Genomic DNA, 19,738 nt, shown 5'->3' with positions numbered 1-19,738 from the left:
GGCTAAATGGTACAGTAGTGTGAAGTTCTGATAACTGTACAGTATGACATAGGCCTAAATGACAAACATATTTTTGACAAAATAAGAGTGCATGACTTTTCTTATGACAATGTAGTGACAGTTTGGGTGTTGTAGGCTATGGGGCGGTCAAAAGCGCACATAGGAGTAACCAGGGCTGCCAACCCTGGAACCTCCTTGATTTTTTTTGACCACATCTCCTTCTGGACATTTCTCCTTCATTTGGTATCAAACTCCCCCTCCAAAAAAAATCACCAGAACACAGAAAATTGCATCTACAAAATATGTAAAAAGAAATGTCTGTGGGAGGACCCCCAGACCCCCACTCGGGGTGGGGGGTGTGGTCAGTGCATGCAATCATACAGAGATATTCATTTGTAAGTGAATGAACGGTTATAGAGGGTATGCACATGCATAAAATGAATGGCAAATCGAGTGGCACATCGAGTGGCAAAGTGAGTTTATCGTTGTTTAACGTTGTTTAATGCAATCAGATAGGACTTTTCTGTTAGGTGTATGGGCTGTCAAGTCCAGAAAGAATTTGTTTTGCCACTCAGTAGGCGTTCCCGCATAACTTCCTGGTATGATGATGATGTCACGTGCATACCCTCTATAATTAAAGATGGGTATTAAATCGCTTCCATCATCAAATCAATTTCTGTAACCGTATTAATGGCTGAAATTACATCCATCCAATGCTGTCAAGCAAGCCTGATAAAAGTATCAAACTCACAATATTCACCAGAACACAAGGTCTATAATAATAAGGTATTTATTTGCTTGGTGTGGATCAGGTATCCTACCTTGCATAATGAGAAGATCTTTTCTCTGTCGTCCTGTCCTTTGAGGTCTCCAGGATCTTTTCATCTGCAGCTGTTAGCAGGAGGGTTTCAGGGTGGTCCTGTGATGTCCTACTCCTCAGTCGTTTCTTCATCGACTTTAAAGTTGACACTCAACTCATTCGAATAGCCACTCCTGGTCAAATATTACTCAACACAAGTTCTAGTGCGGTATGCTATGTCCAAAAAACAGCTCCCGTAGGATTTTTGTGCTAATATCATTTTCTGATAGTTTGGACCCTATAGAACCAAGATCTGCAAAAAAAAAAAACGATATTAGCAAACAAACCTATGGAAAATTGGGGATACATAGCCGAATAGGGCCAAAACTGAAGTGACCCGCCCCCAGGAAATGAGGGAGGGGTATGAAAATTTGAACCCCGTCATTTTCTGATAGTTTGGTCCCTATAGAAGCCAAAACAGCAAAAAAATCTATTTTAGCAAAGAAATCCTACAGGAATACATAGCATACCGCACTATTCACTTAAAGTACTGGAGTACTTGCGTAGCATTCAAAATTACATGCTTTTAAAAATACTTTCGAATTCAAGAGTACAAATTAAGATGTAGACATTTTCCCCAAAAAGAAAAGAAAAAGAAAATAGCAGGTACTTAAATTCCATCCTCATGTCGTTTCCTAGCACCTTAGCCTCTGTGCGAGGAGGCGAGGCGTGGTGGACCTAGTCTACAAGTAGAACAATATTTGGTTCCATTTGTACACTCTCAGGGTTCCCGGTAATACTGAGGATTTTACGATGTATATCGGGGTCCCAGAGATAAAAATCGTATCAAATGGTCCGTGGTCAAATGCATATCAAACTGGAGGAACGTGAATTTCAATAGTTTGATAATCACTGCTGTAAATTCACCACCATGCTGTCCTACCAAGGCACTTGGGCATGGGCAGGTCCTTCTCACGTAAAATCTTGAACCTTGAATAACAGAAACATGCATACGTCACTATTATCAGATTTGGCATTCTTTATTAATATCCTTCTGTTTTAAAACGTGTTTTTCTTATTCTATCCTGATATAGTGTGAAAATATCGAGCAACCAACCAAGACAAATGGCTTGTATGTGTGAACGTACGCAAGAACGTACCCAATTGAAAATACTGCAGCAATGAGAAAGCACTTCAACATGCCTAGTTTCAGACAAGATTAGAACAGTTGATATGTCATAAATAAGACTTAAAATTGACAATGATTACGAAGCATCTTCGTAGGCGTAGTTTCATCTTTGTAACATAAAAGTATTGAAATATGAACCGTTATCTTGTTTAAAGCACAATGCCAATAGATTGTTGAAAAAACGTATGTGTGGGGGGGAAAAAAGACGGTTTACAGACTGTAATGTACAGAAACAAATGTTATTGACTTTACAGGAGGAATGTACGCCAAAATGGTTAATCACCGCAACTCTAAACGTCATAAGTGGGTGTGACGCTTTTATTTGGACAACTTACCAAACCAAATTCATAAGGCTTGGTTCCTCCATCATCTCCATCTATGGCAGGGGTGGGCAACTTTGATGATGGCGAGGGCCACACTATATTTCCACCTTCACTCCAGAGGGCCACATTGCTACGTCCTACTTTGTCATATCTCATACAAAAGAAGCAAAAATAGCAGCTCAAAACGCATCGCATCGTCTATTTTTGCCTCTTTTGAATTGGAATCCTGAATTATTTTTTGTTATTTTTTAATTGGAATCCTGAAATGTAACATTTTGATTCAATTTCAAACGCATTTAGTTAGCCTAGGGCTATATACTCATGTTAACTTCATGAACCTAAATACAAATACATTGGACATAAAAAAAAATACATTTTAATACTACTATACTAGTCATTAAGCTACTAATATAGACTGATGGAATTACATTAAAGCAGCTCATGTTTGGAATTATATATTATAACAGCTGAAATCAATAATATATCAGCATTCCGGTAATTAACCTGAGGGCCGCATTAAGTGAAGGTGGGGGCTGCATGTGGCCCCCGGGCTGCCAGTTGCCCATGTATGATCTATGGCAACGTATGATTTGGCTCAAAGGATGAAAAAAATATTAGCTTCATGGTGAGTCTTACAAACTCCCCCTCAGAGCCTCGATGCATTTTCAGCCAGACAAGAATATTCTCTAAGAGATTACGACAAAGTGGCAACAAGAACAAACATATAATATATCAAATAGCTTTGTGCACATTGTCTTTCAAGTATATCTCAGGGATGAGTGAGTGTTACATCTTTTGTCCTCTCTTTGGACGTAAATACTGCCACACGCATAATTATCACAATTCCGATACAGTGGAATTGCAATACAATTGTAGTCAAACAAATATAATTAGAATTTAGTAGCACTCAATTTCTATGACGTTGCTTCCCAGTGTTGTGCATTTTTTTGGGAGTGCGCAGAAACCTCGTATCTCCATATTTAATCTTTTAAATATATACTTTTTTTTTCATAGATTAATGCCCTATATTTTGTACTTTGAAGTATAATAGTGTCGCACGTAAAAGTAGCTAAACAGCCAATCTACAAGCTCACAACACAAAAGTATTAACAAGAACTTGTGACTAATAACGACATTGAATCTATTGGAACACAGGTTCTTTTCACCATTTCCTGAAAAGTAACGGTTCTGGACATACAAGGTTTTTGCCTGACAGTGCCGATTTGTGTTTGAGTGGCAATATCAATGGCAGCACAAGCCACAATACTTTTGCTTTTGTGTTTCCGGTCTTTGAAGTCCACTTCCTGTTGCTGTCTGGAACCGCTGCTATCCCAACTGCATTATGGGTAAAGGGAGAAATGGGAAAAATACGCAATAGAGGCTTAATAGCGTGTGTGCATCCACAAGTTAGAAACTCACAAGTAAGCATGTTGAAAAGTCTCTTAAAAAAACAATGACAAACAAACTAGTCCTTCCAGAAACACTGCCATTTCATTCCACACAAGTGTATGGATAGTGTGTGTTGAACTGAATTCTGTTTCCCTTTTGCCATACACCAGTGGTTCTCAAAGTGGGGTCCAGGGACCCTCAGGGTTCTGTGAGGGGGTTCCACATGGACAATTAAAGCTCTGTAACTCTGAGAGTGTACAAATGAAACCGGTTCCATGTGTACACACTCTCACAGTTATGGGGGTCCTTGAAATTGAAAGGTTTGAGAACCAATGCCACACACAACCGAGTGTTCGTGGGGTTCATTTGGGTGTTGGTCCAGCCCACACAACCTTTAGTGAGAGTGAGGGCTCGCTTTGGCCCTTCTGAATCCATTGCGTATATCCGTGTTTCACACCGAATTTTGTCTTTAGCACGGCCAGCGTCTATTTGCTCCTTCCCTTTCTCCCTCATCTATTTTCTCAGTAGCTGCTCTCATGTCCAGTCAGGATGTAGAGGTTGCTCAAAGCTGAGGGGTCCTCTGTGGGTGTGCTCTGAAGGACAATGTCCCTGTTGCAAGGACAAAAAGACAATGATTTTCAATATCAAGTTGGCATAACTCATCCAGGATGGTTTCCAGTGAATTCCCATGTCTCAAAATAACACCACCACATTTCAGCACTACTTGACATTGGCACATAAATCTATACATATTGTACCTGTTGGTTCCCAGAACTCGGAATACTCGAGTCTCGTCTGTGATCTCTTGAGTAACCTGCAAATATGTGTATATATTTATATGAAGTCAGATTATTTTTAATGTCTCAATAACACACACTCATAATAATAATACACCCTGGAAGAAAATCTATGCTCACCTCATTCGAGTGTAAACTCCTCCCTTTGAGTCCGTGTTTCCAGAAAGCCAGTACGCTGTCCTGTAAACAAACTACCAAAATACAAGCCAGTGTAAAAGAACTTCGATTAAAACAGTTACAGTAGATGAACAGACAACATTCTTTTAGCTATAGTGACCTCACGCCCTAGTACAGTGCACGTGAGCCAAAAGGGGAAGGGAGTCGATGTCACGTGAGTGTGTTACTTGAAGGCGCACACAAAGGTACTTCTTGTGTGGATTTGGCTCCTTTTTGAGGCTCAGGAACTTGAGAAATGAATATTAGGACATCCCATCTTCATTTTTCAACAGCTTTAACCATTATTTTATGCTTTAACTATTAAAAAATAGCAGATATACAAGCTCAAAGGCTATTTTTTGAAAAAAATAAAAATAAATTGAATTTGTAATTTGTAAAACAAATATTTGCTTCTGGGGGTACCCCGATAGATGATATTTCGAGTTGGGGGTCGGCGGCCAAATACATACAATTCTTGGGGTCCTTGACATGAAAAGGTTTGAGAACCACGGACATAGAAACATGCATTTTTCAGAAACCCTAGCAGTATTTAGAAGACAAGTTTTCAACATTTTTCAAAAATAGCAGATCTACAAGCGTGCAGCGCTTGTAGAGCTTGTATACCTGCTATTTTTTTTAATACCGGTAGTTAAAACATAAAAGTTACAGTTGTTCAAATATCACAGACAGTGTGGTGTGTTCTTGTTTATACACAGAGAGATCTGTACCTAACGTTTCAATGGGGAAGTCAAAGACCATCTCAGAAGCCAATTCTTTGCTCGGGATTCCTTGTAGGTTCACAATCTTAACGGTTTCTGTGAAACAAAGACAAGGACGCATATACAGTATATTAATTAATATAAAAGATGGCAGGCCTGCTCAAAAGGTCCAGTTAGGTTTCGTGACTCACGTTTTAGTGCAATGAGAACAGTGTCTCTGTCCAGCTGGGTCACCTGCACTGCCCCTACTGGTCCACTGTCTGGAGACAGAGAGCAATACAGAGAGATCAGAAGTTAATATAACTAATCTATTTAATTGATTATGAAAAAATAATCAATTTTAATGAAAGAATACATTTTGTGGGGGAAATAGAAATTGTTGTTGTTTTTTAGGGCTGCAATAGTTAACCACTTTCACCCCAATCTGGCTAGCCATCGTCGTTAAAGAAAAGGGAACGCCCACCCGGTCTGTCCCTTTCACCCTGTCATAGGCTTACACATTTTCGACATGTCATTATAGGTAAAATGCGTTGTGAGCTTGTAGATTGTCTATTTTGGACATTTTTGGGTAACACCATTGTATGACGAAGCATGAATAGTTGATCAGAAGATCTATTGGAATTATTTAGCGCTAATTTGTTAATATAAATACGCTTCGATTAAAATGTAATCTCTAAAAAAAAACAATTCATAGTTGCAGCCCTAAATGGGAACAGCTCCCAGCCCTTAATGGGAACAGCTCCCACTCAACAAAAATAGCATGTCGATTTAACTGGAAAACCTTTTTCATCAGAGCATAAATCAATCTTTAGAAAGGCATGGCTAATAGCCCACCCCATACCTGGAGTAGAATTAGGTGTGCCGTTCAGTTCTACGATGTCAAACTTGAGCTGCTGGCTGCTGGGGGTTTTCCCATTGGCAGTGTCTCTCACCCCCACACAGAGCTGTGGAAACTCATCCGTTACCAGCACCAGCAGTTCAAAGATGGGGAGCTGCTCTGGCAGACTCACCGCTACGTTCTGGATGTTGAAAAAGAGGCAAAGACAGAAGGAGGCTCAATCGAGGTACACAGCATACAAAGCAAAATATGAGGATTTACTGATGGAGTGGAAAATGAAACAGCTCGGTACTGACCTTGAGCTGCATGAACTTTTGGAGAGGCTCATACCACAGGAGAAGAACTAGGCCAGAGGGAACAGCGCCGCACAGGAATGTACTGTCCGTGTAAGGGTTTCGTGCTGAGAGAGACACAAAACACTGAGGGTTTTTGGTATTCTCATAATGTGTTTTGCTGTATCATAATGCCACAGCTTGTTGGTAATATTGTAATAACCATTAAAGCAGCTCATCTTCTGCTATTTGATTACAGTTGTGACGTGATTAGGTGGTTCATGATGTATTGCGCGTGCGACATCGACACACATTATGAGGATTACATTTTTGGAACTTAACAGTAGTGTTAGTCAACTGATGGCAAATGTTAAAACGGTTCTGCAGGGTTAACAAACATCATTGGGATTGGTATTTAAGATACTCAAAGGGACAATGCCCTCATACCGATCAAACTACTTAGACACCCATAGCCACAACTGCAGTAGGTACTGCAGTAGCTCATACAAATCAATCACTGCCTTTGTTGTACAACAGTGCAGCCACACAATTAGGGGTTCCCTATGCAGGAAAGACAGTTCAACTTTTCTGATAACCACACCGCTGCATAACTTGAATGTTTAGACAAACTTTGTCACAATGTTATTTGTGATGCAAGCCTACGGTATATGCAATTATAATTTGGTGGTGGATGTGTGAATTTGGTGCAGTTATTAGCCAATAGTCTCCATACAGATTTGGAAATGACTAAACTCTTTTCTATACTTCTGTAGGAACCCTGCTCTTCTTACAATCACATGTCGTTTGCAGCCAAGTACTGTGCTTGAATGTGAATAAAGGTTCATTCAACATGACCAGCTCTCCTGTACTTACCTACACTGCATCTTCTACAGCCTTTAGTGTCGGGTATCTTCACAGATATGGCATACTTCCTGCTGATGGAGACAATAGAAAGAAACACCTGGAGTCAAGACGTGAGCAGGACTCTTAACTTTTATGACCATCCTCCTGTTAACATCCCAATATACAATAAATAATAAAAACATAAAATAAATGTGCAAAAAGAGGAAAAAATGTGCAACAGAGGCACAAAAAATCAGTCTGCAGCCTGCAGGTCCTCTCTGTGGACACACCTGGTAGGCCTATAATTAGGCCTACATCTTGTCTTTGTTCAGTAACACCCTGAAGAAGGCGTTTGCCGAAACGCGTTGGTGTTTTTTAATAATGTTCTAGCCCATTTAAAAAAGGCATTTTATTGTTAAATCCACCTGAGTGCCTGGACCTGGATTTTTGTGCCTCTGTGGCACATCTTTTCCTCTTTTTGCTCATTGTATTCCCTTTCATGAGCACCGGTGGTTTGAGGGACACCAGTAGCGCTCCTGCTATCTTCTTTCTCCATAAAATAAATGTGTCTTAGTTTTTCTACATGATCATACTTAAAAGTATTGGTTTGAGATACAGGTACCAACTGTCTTTGTGGCACATATTAATGTTTCAAGCAAGTTTTTCGGGTACACAATCTACAGTATGCTCCAGAAACCTAGGACTCAACCCCAGGCTGAACGGCTGGATCCTGGGCTTTCTGTCAGAGCGACGCCAGGTGGTTTTTTATGGGCTTCAATGCCTCCTGCATTATGAGTCCCATACTCTTCTACATCCACGACTGTGTGGCCACGCACAGCTCCAACTTTACGAAGAGATAGGCCAAATCACTGACGATGAGTCAGCAAACAGCTAAGAGCTCAAGATCCTGCTGATCGTGGACTACAGGAGGCCGGACCGAGAGCACACCCCCATCTAGATTGATGGCACCACAGAGGAAAGGGTCAGCCACTTTAAATTCCTCAGTGTCCACATCACTGAGAAACTCACCTGGGATGTACACACTGAACAAGAGGAAGAAGAAAGTACAGCAATGCCTCCTCCACCCCAGGCATCTGAAAAAGATTGTCATGGGACCCAAGATCCTACGGGTCTTCTACAGAGGTACCACAGAGAGCATCCTGACTGAACGCATCATCCTGGTATGGGAACTGCACTGACCTCAACCGCAAAGCTTTGCGTAAGGTCGTGAGGACCCAGCGCATCAGTCGATGCAAGCTTCCCTCCATTCAAGAAATACACAACACAGTCAACAAAACCTAGGCTTATTAGAGACCCTATAGCCTATTAGCCATCCAAAACACAGTTTCAGATGCTGCAGCCACTGGCATAAAAACACAAACCAGGGCAAAACTTAAGGAACAGCAGAAACATTACTGTCATCATTGTCCAATGATTGGCAATGATTTGTTTGTTGTGTGCGTGCGTGCGTGCATGCATGCGTGCGTGCGTGCTTGCGTTTATAAAAATGGCATATTATGATGTGGCTTAGGCTTGTCGTGTACTGAGGTGTCTCTGGATACGTACAAACCAATGGAGCTGGTTTAACCTGGGTTGCATCTCTAGCTATCAACTGTCTCTCAATCAGCTGAACTGTAAAAGAAAGAAATAAAGTGTCCTACCTTGGGCTGATCCTCTCAGTGAGGCGGTTGTGGCCGAGAGACAGGCTGCCGTGTTTCTTGTGTACATGACCTCTCTGCTCAAACAGCCCTGACAGACTGTGAGAATACAGTTGTGACGATTTCCCTGGTCGGAGGAAAGGAAAGGTGGAAAAATACAGCGTTGAGAAGAATTCGAGCATGACTTTAGTATTTTGTGTTGTTGTTATGATAACGATTTCACTTGAATGGTCTTGTACCTGATACAGACATCAGAACGTTGTTCATAACATAGAGCCACGTACACCTCTGGGGCAGCAACTGCAGGAAGGAAGAGGTTAACATGAAACAATGTTAGGAAGTTTGGTAGAACCCTGGGTTGTAAAGAACTTGGACTTGATGTCAATTATCTTCTTGATCTGTTGCTTCTGTTGCTTTTGTGCTCTGGGAGGAAAGAAAGTGGAAGCAAGATCATTCACTCTCATTGCCTGGCAAAATAAGTCTCAAAAATACACTTTAACACAAACAATGCAGATGCTAGAAAGAATAGTATATGGTACTTGATTTGAGGGAAGTGAAATGGTTGTAATTCATGGAAGCAAAAAAGACCCAAAGTTCTGCTTGTGGTGATGCAGACTGTATAGGGAAAGAAATTACAGAGGCACTCAGTCTTCAGGTGAAATAAAATGCTACATTTATTCTTGGGCAAAGCCGCAGAGATTTCGACTTTTGGACTTAAACAGTGTGTTTTCTGGCTGTAATTCATGTTATAGTACCATTGAGAAAAGTTCTCTTGCACAACACGAATCGATAGTGTAACAAGAGCGATAATGATGAAATAGGTGTTAAATAACCTTTTATAAATATGGAACCTGCTTTGTTTTAATTTGTTTACATGCTAATAGTGCCATTTGTTTCATCATACAATGAGAGAGAATGGAATCACTGCTTCTGGTTCCTTGATCACAGTGCTTAAAAGCAACAGATAAAGATGAAAGATCATGGCTATTACCTATACAACCCAAGGTTCTTTTCTTTCCTTTTTTTTTCTTAACCTTTATTTAACCAGATAAAAACACATTGAGACATGATCTCTTTTTCGAGTGTGACCTGGCCAAGAGGCAGAAATAAAAAATTACACAATCCTTGCTTACATACAAGACATCACAACAAAAATAGAACATCCATGATACACAAACAGATACCTAAGAACCCCAAAAATACAAAATGTACACTAAATAATAAATGAATTTGCAATTCACAGGTAGCAGTACACGCACAGTGTGCCCAATGTACCCAAAGGAAGAGCTCACAGAGCAGAGTGTTCTACCAAACACTTTTAACAAGATACGGTACATACATTTCCTGTATATGTATGTCAGGTAGAGAAGAGAATGGGCATTCACACTGGACATGAGAAAAATATTCGCTTCGCTAGTAGCACACACTCTTGAGTTTGAATGAGGCTCAGGATCTTTTTGCGTGTCATCCGATCTCTCTGTTATACTATCTAAAAAGAGGCTTTATAGCAATGGCTCTTTCTAGCTTTTCTAAACGCAGGTGACTGAAAGAGGCTTTTTTGCCTGAGGACCAAAATGCTGTAGGCATGTTTCTCTAATACATATTTTAATTCCAAGTATAGACAGTGTGCAAGATGAGTCTCTTTGTTTATTCTGAATGCATTCAGGCTCTCTCCTACTGTCACTTAGGGTTTTTAATAGTGTAGGTGTGCAAACAAAGAACCTAGTTTATTTAAGTTAAACCTCTGCCTAATTAGACCGTTGCAAAAATAAAGACGCATTACCAACACAAATTCCTTAGTCAATACAAATTATTCTGGTTGTGCGTCAGTGAATGTGATTTAACTTGTTCAGGTAGAAAACTGCTAGCAGCACCACAGCCATTAAGAAACCTTAAGTAGAAACAAATCTGTTAAATATTTGTTTTACCTTCTCTAGTGTGTCTTCATGAAGCTCATTGAGGTTGAGTATATAGACGCCCTCCTCTGCTCCCAGAATTAGGTACTGATCTAGGGATGAAAATACAACGCTTGAATTCATTGCTCGGTCGTCAGGATAATTCCCCTTGACGGTAGTGATGGCATTAGCTTTACCTTTCGTCTTGGGTAGAATCCAAGTCACTGCGCAGTGGATTTTCAGGGGGCAACCGTTGAAGACCTTAGAAAAGCATGCTCCCATCTGCAAAACCCAGTATATCAACGTTGTCACTCAAAGTTATTTAAGGTAGGGCCGTAGGGCAACAGATAAAGTAAATTACTATGAATATCTGTTGCTTCAAAAAAATAATTATATTGAAAAGACTGGAAATGATAAACGTTCTCCATAACTGCTGAAAAAGCACCTGTCTGGGTATGAAAAATCATGGCATCACAAGAGGAGGAAGTTGCTAGTTGTACATACTGTACTGACTTGGTATACAATTGGCCTCTAAAATAATGTGCATTGTTAAATATGAAATTAAAAGCATATATACACAATTATTTGTTTATAGGGAGCTTGGTTGAGGTTGGTTGATGTCTTCCACTCCCGAGCAGTCTCCATCTAACTTATAAGTATGTTCACACTGGAAGTCTGAACATAATAAAACAACAAAAATCCGCTTCCAGGGGATTTTTGTTGATCATATTTGAACTACATTCGTAGGTGGTTTTAAATGCGAATCAAATTTGGTTTCTAAATTCAACGGACACCAGACCACCAGATTTATACTTTGTTGTGTGACGGTATCGCTCAACGCAAATAGGCGATCTACAAGCTCACAACACGTTGCATCCTGAGCTTGTACATCTGCTCGGCAAGCGACACTGTCGTATAAGTTAAGCATTATTCACTCCTATGTGGTTATGTTGTTACCAAAGCAACCAATGCTGGTCGACGATGGCGGAATGCCCAAACCTGATCTGATCACCAAATAACAGTGTGGTCTGTCTGTCTGTCTGTCTGTCTGTCTGTCTGTCTGTCTGTCTGTCTGTCTGTCTGTCTGTCTGTCTGTCTGTCCGTCCGTCTGTCTGTCTGTCTGTCTAGTGTTTTGCCCTGTTCTTGATGAGTGTGTTCTTTCAGGTCACTTAGCTTGTCCATTATAATATGGTTTTAATAGACCTGTCTCGCTGGTTCCATTTTCATCAGCGAGGTGATTTACTTAATGAATTATCTGCAGGCTGTATCATGCATGATGAGAATGACAATTAGTCTGAAGCGCAGGAGCGTGGTTATGTTGCCGTTAGGTTGTCATGGCCTTGTTGCAGTAGGTCAGTTTGCTGTGTGTTAAAACCTCCACACTTACATGGACTTGAGGGGTAGGAGGGAGTCCATGACAGTCAGCTCTCTAGAGATTAAGACAAGGTTACACACAAGAAAAGAAAGGGAGCTAGATTAATAATTATTGTGTCACTTCAACGTTAAAATCTCACACATGGTCAGTTTTAAAAGGGTCAAAACTGAATCAGTAGAACAGGTTATTAGGTTAACAATTCACACGTTTATTGATGTTGTTGAATATCTGTTTCTTAACCAGTGGGAACCAAAAGGTTGTGTGATAGGCCCGAGAGAGTATTTAAAGATTCAGTGTTTTGTTGTTGTTAAAATAAGTGTTAAATAGCTCTACAGTATACTGATAGTAATGTTCGTTCAGTAACAGAGGTCTCCCAGTCTCTCCAGCTCTTTAGTAAAAAAAAAAAAAAAAAGCATTTTATGGTTACAATTAGAAGAGAGAACTCATACAGGATAAACAAGTTAAATTGGAAGAGATTACACAAATAAATGAGCAGACACATTTTTAACTGGATATAGGATACCATAAAAATGTAAGCTGATAAGTGGGTGCTCTCTCCAGATTGGCTGAACTTGGCAACCCACCCGAAAGTATTTTCTGTTATTAAAGAAATGGAGAGACGTGAAGACCTGTTTCTGTTACTCTATAGCAATGATTACTATCAGAATTTATAGCTTTAACCTTTTAACAATAACTTCACCTACACCTTTAAAGTTATACCATGTAACATTTTTTATAAAACAAATCTTAAAATTGTCCTAACTGTTAAATCGCTAAAGTTTTAGAACACCCACTCCGTTATTTTCAGCTTCTAAAGCCTTCTCTTTATATCTCAACGCCTTGCGCTGCGAGGCGTTGTGAGCTTGTAGATCGGCTATTTTCGGCAAATAGGTTTGGTGTAGAGGTAAAAAAAAGAGCAGACCAAGTACATAGTAAAAGGTCAAGTTTACAAAATATTGACAATTTATGTGGTTAAATGTCTGAAAATACACATTAACATGAATCCAACATAGACTGATGACAGTGCTGTATGAAATAGATGAAAATCTCCATCACACATTTATACAATATGTAGAGGGGGTCCCTGATTCATCTCTCTCTCAGTTAAGGGGTCCTTGGCTTGAAAAGGTTGAAGACCCCTGATCTAGACTTATACTTCCCAGTGTGTGGTACTAGTTGAGAACCACTGCTCTGTCAGAATATAAACATCGCTATGGAACTTACAGAGTCCTCAGTCTTTTTCCTCAGCGTGCTCCACTCCGGTGACAGGGGAGTGTCCCTTTTTGGAGAGGTAACCGGCCCAGCCGTCTTCCCCGTGACAGCTCCCTCACCTGATAGGCAGGGGTCACTGCATCGCTGCACGATGTCCTGCGTGGCTGAACACCTGGCCAGGCCTGGAGGGCAAGTGGGAACATGGACTGTGAGACGATTGGTATTCAGACACTCGCCCCAGCCCTTTCAGCTGTGATTATGTCATACTTGAGGGGTGGGAAACACCTAGCCACAGATGCATCTTAGATGCTATCTGCTTTTAAGTTACAACACCCTCCATCGACAGCCCTTCCATGAAACAGATTTGGTTGTATTCAACAACGCTAAACTCTCCAATTTTGCACCTGTACAGATTTTTTTATCCTCTTTTTGGTTATCCTCTTTGTCTCTTATCAAGATTTGTTTGAAAAAAAAAAAAAGAAAAGAAAAACCCATCATTGTCAAATTCTGTGCAGTTCTGAGCACTCATTTTCAATACATCCTACTGCCTCCTGCATATGTGCAATTTCAAAACAGGTGGTAGGCAGGACGATGAGTCATTTACAGCTTCAGGCTAGGAAACCCCCTTCCTGGCAGGGAGCAAAATGGCTGCCCTGTGGACGTGGCCAATTCCAACAGATTTGGCATTTTAAGCAAGGGGTTCCACCAAACAATTCCATGACAAGGACCCCTAAATAGCCCTAGTCTCTGGCTGTGGCCCTTCTGTCCTCGTGTAATTGTTTTTAAAATACAGTAAAATAGCTACATTTGCCACAAGCTCTCATGTTGTGAGACGTTATGAGCTTGTACTGTAGATCTGGTATTTTTGCTATTTCTAACAAAAATACATGACATGTGTGACAGTGATGAATCACTAAAATTTTAATTGAACATGTTGTATGTGAGGAGGAGGTCTACATCAGTGGTTCTCAACCTGTGGGCCGGGTCCCCAAATAATTTTGGGGGGTCACCAGATGATTAACTTAATGTGAAACATTGTTTTCTCACTCAACAGTAAACAAACAAAGTTTAAGTGTACAGAGGGTATCTGCACTTTTCTAAAGTGACAGTTTAAGGACCTTTGAACATCTCTAAAATTACAAATTAAACATTGGCCAAATTGTCATCCATTAGAGGCAGACATTGTGAAAATCACCGATCTACATGCTCACAGTAGACCGGCTATTTTCACAATAGAACCCTGTTAAAACGTTTTGCCTCAACCCCAGTTAAAATGTGATTATTCTGGGGGTCGCGGACTGAAAAGGTTGAGGACCACTGGTCTACATGGTGGGGAGGTGGGCTGAATGTGTTGTATGTGAGCAGGATGTCTATATGATGGGGAGGTGGGCTGAATGTGTTGTACCTGAGGAGGAGGTAGAGTTGCTCATGAGGGCGGAGTCAGGCCCCAGCGTGCAGCTGGTCAGCGCCGGGTCCTCGTCCTCCGTGCTGGACGTCAGGTTCAGCGAGCTGAAGGCAGGCAGGGACGCAGTGGTGGGACTGAACAGACCACTCTTCCTGCCCCCATTACCCCCCTGGAAGACAGCGCTATACGGGTCACGTGAGGCCGATTTCACAACACTTTGCCTTCTAAAATCAGTAGTTCTCACACTTTCCAGACTTTTCAAACTTTTTTGAAAAAGAGCAGATGTGTCATGTCTTTTGATATCCCCCCTCTGGTCATTCATTTTGTTTTATCCCTGGTTCTGGTCAGATCGAATTACATAAATACATGTCTGAAATGCTTGATAATATATCAATTTAACAAAAAAAATGCAAGTATACATATAGGTTTTACATGAATGAATGGGTATGACTATGAATCATGATTACACTGGGAGCACTTTGATGATGTCTGTATTGATGGGTTTGTGTATTGATGTAGTTCACCACTCACGTCAGCAGAGGGCACCCTCTTGATGGTCAAACTCCTGAAAGGCACAGAGAGACACAGCAATGTCCCGATCAAGCACAGACCAAGTGGATGTGCAGTAACCAAAAATATATATATATATATATATATATATATATATATATATATATATATATATATATATATATACATGTTCAAGGATTCAAATTGATTTGTAACTGCCGAGCGATGACATTATGATGGGAAGCGGAACGGTCAAGCAGAAACAAACGGCAAAACCAACAACAAAACAAGCGCAAAAAAGCCAAACATTAAAACCAGTGGGTTTGTGTTCAAAAAGCTCTCCTTCAAATTGATTCATTCATGATAGCTGTGTGGACTGAATTTGTATGTGCTAGGGAAAGCATATGCACACACTCACACACAAAACCACTGATTATGTCAAATTAAAACATGAATATCATTGCCATAAGCCTACCACAATCCCATAATCACAAGGAAAGTGCTTAATGTTTCATAAATTAATGGGGCATTGTAGGGACAGGGGTAGACGAGGGGATACAGGATGACGGTGTTGATTAGCGGCATGGGGAGTGGAGTTGTCATTCCTACCTCAGCTGCAGAGCTTGCTCCACACATTCCAACAGGCTCCTGCAATAGGAACACCTGATGTTTATCTGCCTATGGGCCGAGGGGGGCTTAATATGGGGCACCCTGCTCTCTCACTGATGGGTCTAACCGCCCAATGCACACATAGAAGCCTGATTTATACCTGGGTCGTGCGATGAGCTTGTAGATCGGCTATTTTCGACGAGCGGCGCCGGCGCGCAACGATGTATAAATGATACAGAATGATCTCACATCAAGTTCCCACGGTGAGAACTGAACTTGGGAAACATGCTTGCAGCTATGTGTTCTTTCGAAATCTACAACAAAAAGATTTTAAGTTAGATTCCCTACATGGAATTGATCGTCCTAATGTACATATAAAACACCGCTTTAAATTGTTTCTAGTTTTACAATTTTATACAGTTTTATTTGTATTTCATTTGTTTTAATGTTTTTTAATGTGAAACTACATGTATGCTGTTGGCTTCTTTGTCCAGGGCCCACTTGAAAAAGAGACTGAAATCTCAATATGGTTTGACTATGGTAAAATAAATAAAATCGGGCTTGAGTCGTATACAGAAGCACACTGTGGATGGTTGTCATTGTATGGTCTTATTGTATTGTACCGATTTAATTGGGGACATTTCTTTTAAGTTGTGTGTTTGCACTGCAATCACTGTCTGTTTCTTTCAGCACGGTCCATTTTACTGTGTGATGATAATGGAGAAAGAATAGTGGAGCAATGAAGATAAGGCTCTTACGGGGAGTTGTCTTCATCTGAGAGGCTCCAGTCGTCATCGTAGGAGCCCTGCTGAATCGTAATTAACAGAGCTTTAGCATTTTAAACATCCTTTTTGATTTAGCTTAAAAATATATATTTTCTTTTTTCAGCGACTCTTACCAGATCAGGATACGGCTCTGTGACTTTCCTTAACGGAGGCCCAAACTTCACTTGGTCAACTAAAACACAAGATGACACATTGAATATTCATGTTTGCACTTTGTTTCTGATGCTCATATTTTAAGCATTACGACTTCTAGCAAGTGCCATCATAGATCACAGACACACAAGTACTTCAACATTACAAATGTAGATCAGTGATTCTCATCCCTTTTCATTTCAAAGACCCCCAGTTTGATTTACATTAGGCCACACATAATATTATGATTTTATCTCAGACACTGTAAAATTCTCAGTGTTAATTTGCTAATAACAAAAGGAACCAAATGGTTCCATTACACTTTCAGAGTTACAGATCTATAAGGGTCCATTTAGTTCTTAACTAGCTTGGGACCCCCTGGAACCCGCAGGAACCCCCTCAAGGACCCGTGGCCGTCCCAGGACCCCACGTTGAGAGCCAGTGCTGTATAGATAATATCAAGGAAGATCAAAGAAGGAAGGGACACTGACGTCATTTTAGGCTCCATGGCCATCCGCCATGACACTTTGGGTGGCGGAAGTGGCACCGGAGGTTCGGTGAATAACATTGCGTCTATGAGCTTCGGCTGCGACAGCTCATGAACAAAAAATAATTCTGAACGATAGAGACCTTTATAAAACACTCAGCTCAGGAATATAAAAGAAAACATGTCACACATTGTTTTGTGCTGTGTTGCTTTTCGGTGAGTACACTGTATAACATTATAGAGGCATCTAAAGAGCACAATTTACGTTTCTGAACAAGATAGTATCGCGAGACTCTCCACCATTCCCTGTCTGGAATCCAAATCTCGCGATAGCTCCGAGACAGAAACGGCCGCCGCCGCTGTTCAGCTGCCTCAATAACATTATGTACCGTGCACATCGAAAAGCAAGTGATTGTAAAAATACCTGTGATATGTCTTCTTTTATATTCCTGGAGCGATTATACAACAAAGGTCTCAATCGTTCAGAATTATTTTTTGTTCATGAGCTGTCCCAGCTGAAGCTCATAGACGCCAATGTTATTCATCAAGCTTCCGTTGGCAAGTTCCGCCACCCAAAGTGTCATGGCGCATGGACCGTGGTGTGCCAACTTCCGGGTGGTTTCCTCTCCTTCTTTGATACTTCTTGGATAATATAAGGAAGAGGAAGTGAACAGGAAGCTGTTCTCAACAACTTCCTGTTGTGCTCTTCAGGCTAGAAGGGTATTTGAAAATGTAATGTAAAATATCTGTCAAATATATTTTTGAATTTCCATTTCTGCAAAGCAGCTAGCTAGCTAGACTTCGACTAGTTTGGCTCCCAGTAGGAGTTGTTTACACGCCTACACAGGTGAAAGGCTGGACATGACGTGATATTCTCTTTGATTTTCCACTTTATTTTCGGAGTTTCCGAGGTACAGGCTGTTAGGCAGAGAACTGTGGGAGCCAACATGTCTGTCTCGAGAGACTATTGGGACGGGGTTCTTATTCAGAGAAGAGGAGAATGCTGTAAAAGCCCCATCTGGGGTTGTTTTTGACATAAATTAGGGATTGTGTGGTTTGTCCCAACCACTAAATAGCCATCATTGTGTCACTGAGTCAGCACTATGGTACAGTGGCCTTCAGGCAGTCCGCTCTATGACACACACCAGCCCCAGCCTCAACCCACAAACTACAGTTAAGTCCTCAGTGTTAAGTTATGTTGTTATGTTTGATTTGTGGATGTAAAATCATGCTATTTGGGACTTTCTTACCCACATCTTAAATAGAAATATACTGTAGGTCTGTTTTAACAGAATTTCTTACAAACATTACCAATGTAAAAACAAAAATCTATTACAGTTCCAAAATGGGGCCTCCTATTCTGGGGCGGACATTCAGTGAAAATAGCAGATCTACAATACACAGATTCACAACATGTCACATTGCGAAGCCTTGTGAGCTTGTAGATCGGCCATTTTCAACAAAGAGATATACAGTAGGGAGAAATACTAAGCCTGGCATTGCCAGATCGATCACTCGCACAACGTTCTCTCGTTCAGAGAACGTGTGAGTGATCCTATGTGATCAGTCTGGCAATGCCAGGCTAGGAAATACTAGCAAACCAATCTAGATTTCTGAGGGACCCCGGGCAGCTAAGTATAGAAGAAGGAGTTTTTATTTGTCATTACTCATACAGGTAAAAAGAAGCAGAATGCAATTTTGTGAGGTCCACAACGTACGGTGCTAACAAGAATGACAGTAGTATATAATATTATAACATTAATAAGAATAAGAATAAACAAATACGAAGAAGCCAAGCATAACATAATGAGGGTAAGGGGGGTACAGTACATTTATGTACATAAATGTGCACTAATCAGGTATAGCCATTTAGCTGTAGAAACACATATATATTATTTATATAGGGTTTAAGTGGTTAAGACACACCACTACCAAACGGTACTAAATGATTTCACTTTGGACACAACTGATTAGCAGATGAGTTGATTGCTATCGATCAGCGCTTGCTTTTCCCATCGCTGTGGGGGGACATTGTCCAACCACTTACTAGCAATCATCGTGTCTCTAATGAGTCAGCACTATGGCACACTGGGCTTCAGGCAGTCCTGTCTATAACACACATCAGCCCCGGATCTACGGCCACAATCCAAGTATGGTATGGCTTAATTCATTAAGACCTGAGGCCGATTCTAAAATGCCTTCTAAATCGGTAGATCTTACACTTTCAAAATCTAAAAAATCTAAAATGACAAAGATGCTTTCCCAGTTTTAAAGTTGAGTCCAACACACATTTCTTGATCCCGCAAAACGACCACTTGTGATATATAATGACAGCAGGATATTTT

General features: G+C 40.7%; 1 protein-coding gene across 1 annotated transcript in view; it reads right to left on the bottom strand.

The window, feature by feature from the left end:
- Positions 1-4,186: 4,186 nt before the first annotated feature.
- The window catches only part of map4k2 (mitogen-activated protein kinase kinase kinase kinase 2), a 41,391-nt gene continuing 25,839 nt past the window's right edge, over positions 4,187-19,738 (bottom strand). The window contains exons 14-32 of the mRNA XM_080742361.1: positions 16,888-16,946; positions 16,748-16,797; positions 15,990-16,028; positions 15,402-15,435; positions 14,871-15,039; positions 13,478-13,647; positions 12,266-12,307; positions 11,076-11,160; positions 10,912-10,991; positions 9,223-9,283; positions 8,987-9,110; positions 7,356-7,417; positions 6,507-6,610; positions 6,214-6,391; positions 5,564-5,632; positions 5,382-5,468; positions 4,618-4,688; positions 4,459-4,514; positions 4,187-4,309 (exon numbers count right to left, since the gene is read on the bottom strand). Of these exons, the coding sequence (XP_080598487.1) occupies positions 4,222-4,309; positions 4,459-4,514; positions 4,618-4,688; positions 5,382-5,468; positions 5,564-5,632; positions 6,214-6,391; positions 6,507-6,610; positions 7,356-7,417; positions 8,987-9,110; positions 9,223-9,283; positions 10,912-10,991; positions 11,076-11,160; positions 12,266-12,307; positions 13,478-13,647; positions 14,871-15,039; positions 15,402-15,435; positions 15,990-16,028; positions 16,748-16,797; positions 16,888-16,946 (1,628 nt within the window). The 3' untranslated portion in view covers positions 4,187-4,221. The remainder of the gene's footprint in view (positions 4,310-4,458; positions 4,515-4,617; positions 4,689-5,381; positions 5,469-5,563; positions 5,633-6,213; positions 6,392-6,506; positions 6,611-7,355; positions 7,418-8,986; positions 9,111-9,222; positions 9,284-10,911; positions 10,992-11,075; positions 11,161-12,265; positions 12,308-13,477; positions 13,648-14,870; positions 15,040-15,401; positions 15,436-15,989; positions 16,029-16,747; positions 16,798-16,887; positions 16,947-19,738) is intronic.

The sequence above is a fragment of the Nannobrachium achirus genome, assembly GCF_963921795.1.
Source record: "Nannobrachium achirus genome assembly, chromosome: 14".
Taxonomy (NCBI): Eukaryota; Metazoa; Chordata; class Actinopteri; order Myctophiformes; family Myctophidae; genus Nannobrachium; species Nannobrachium achirus.
This window is presented reverse-complemented; position numbering and strand designations above follow the sequence as displayed.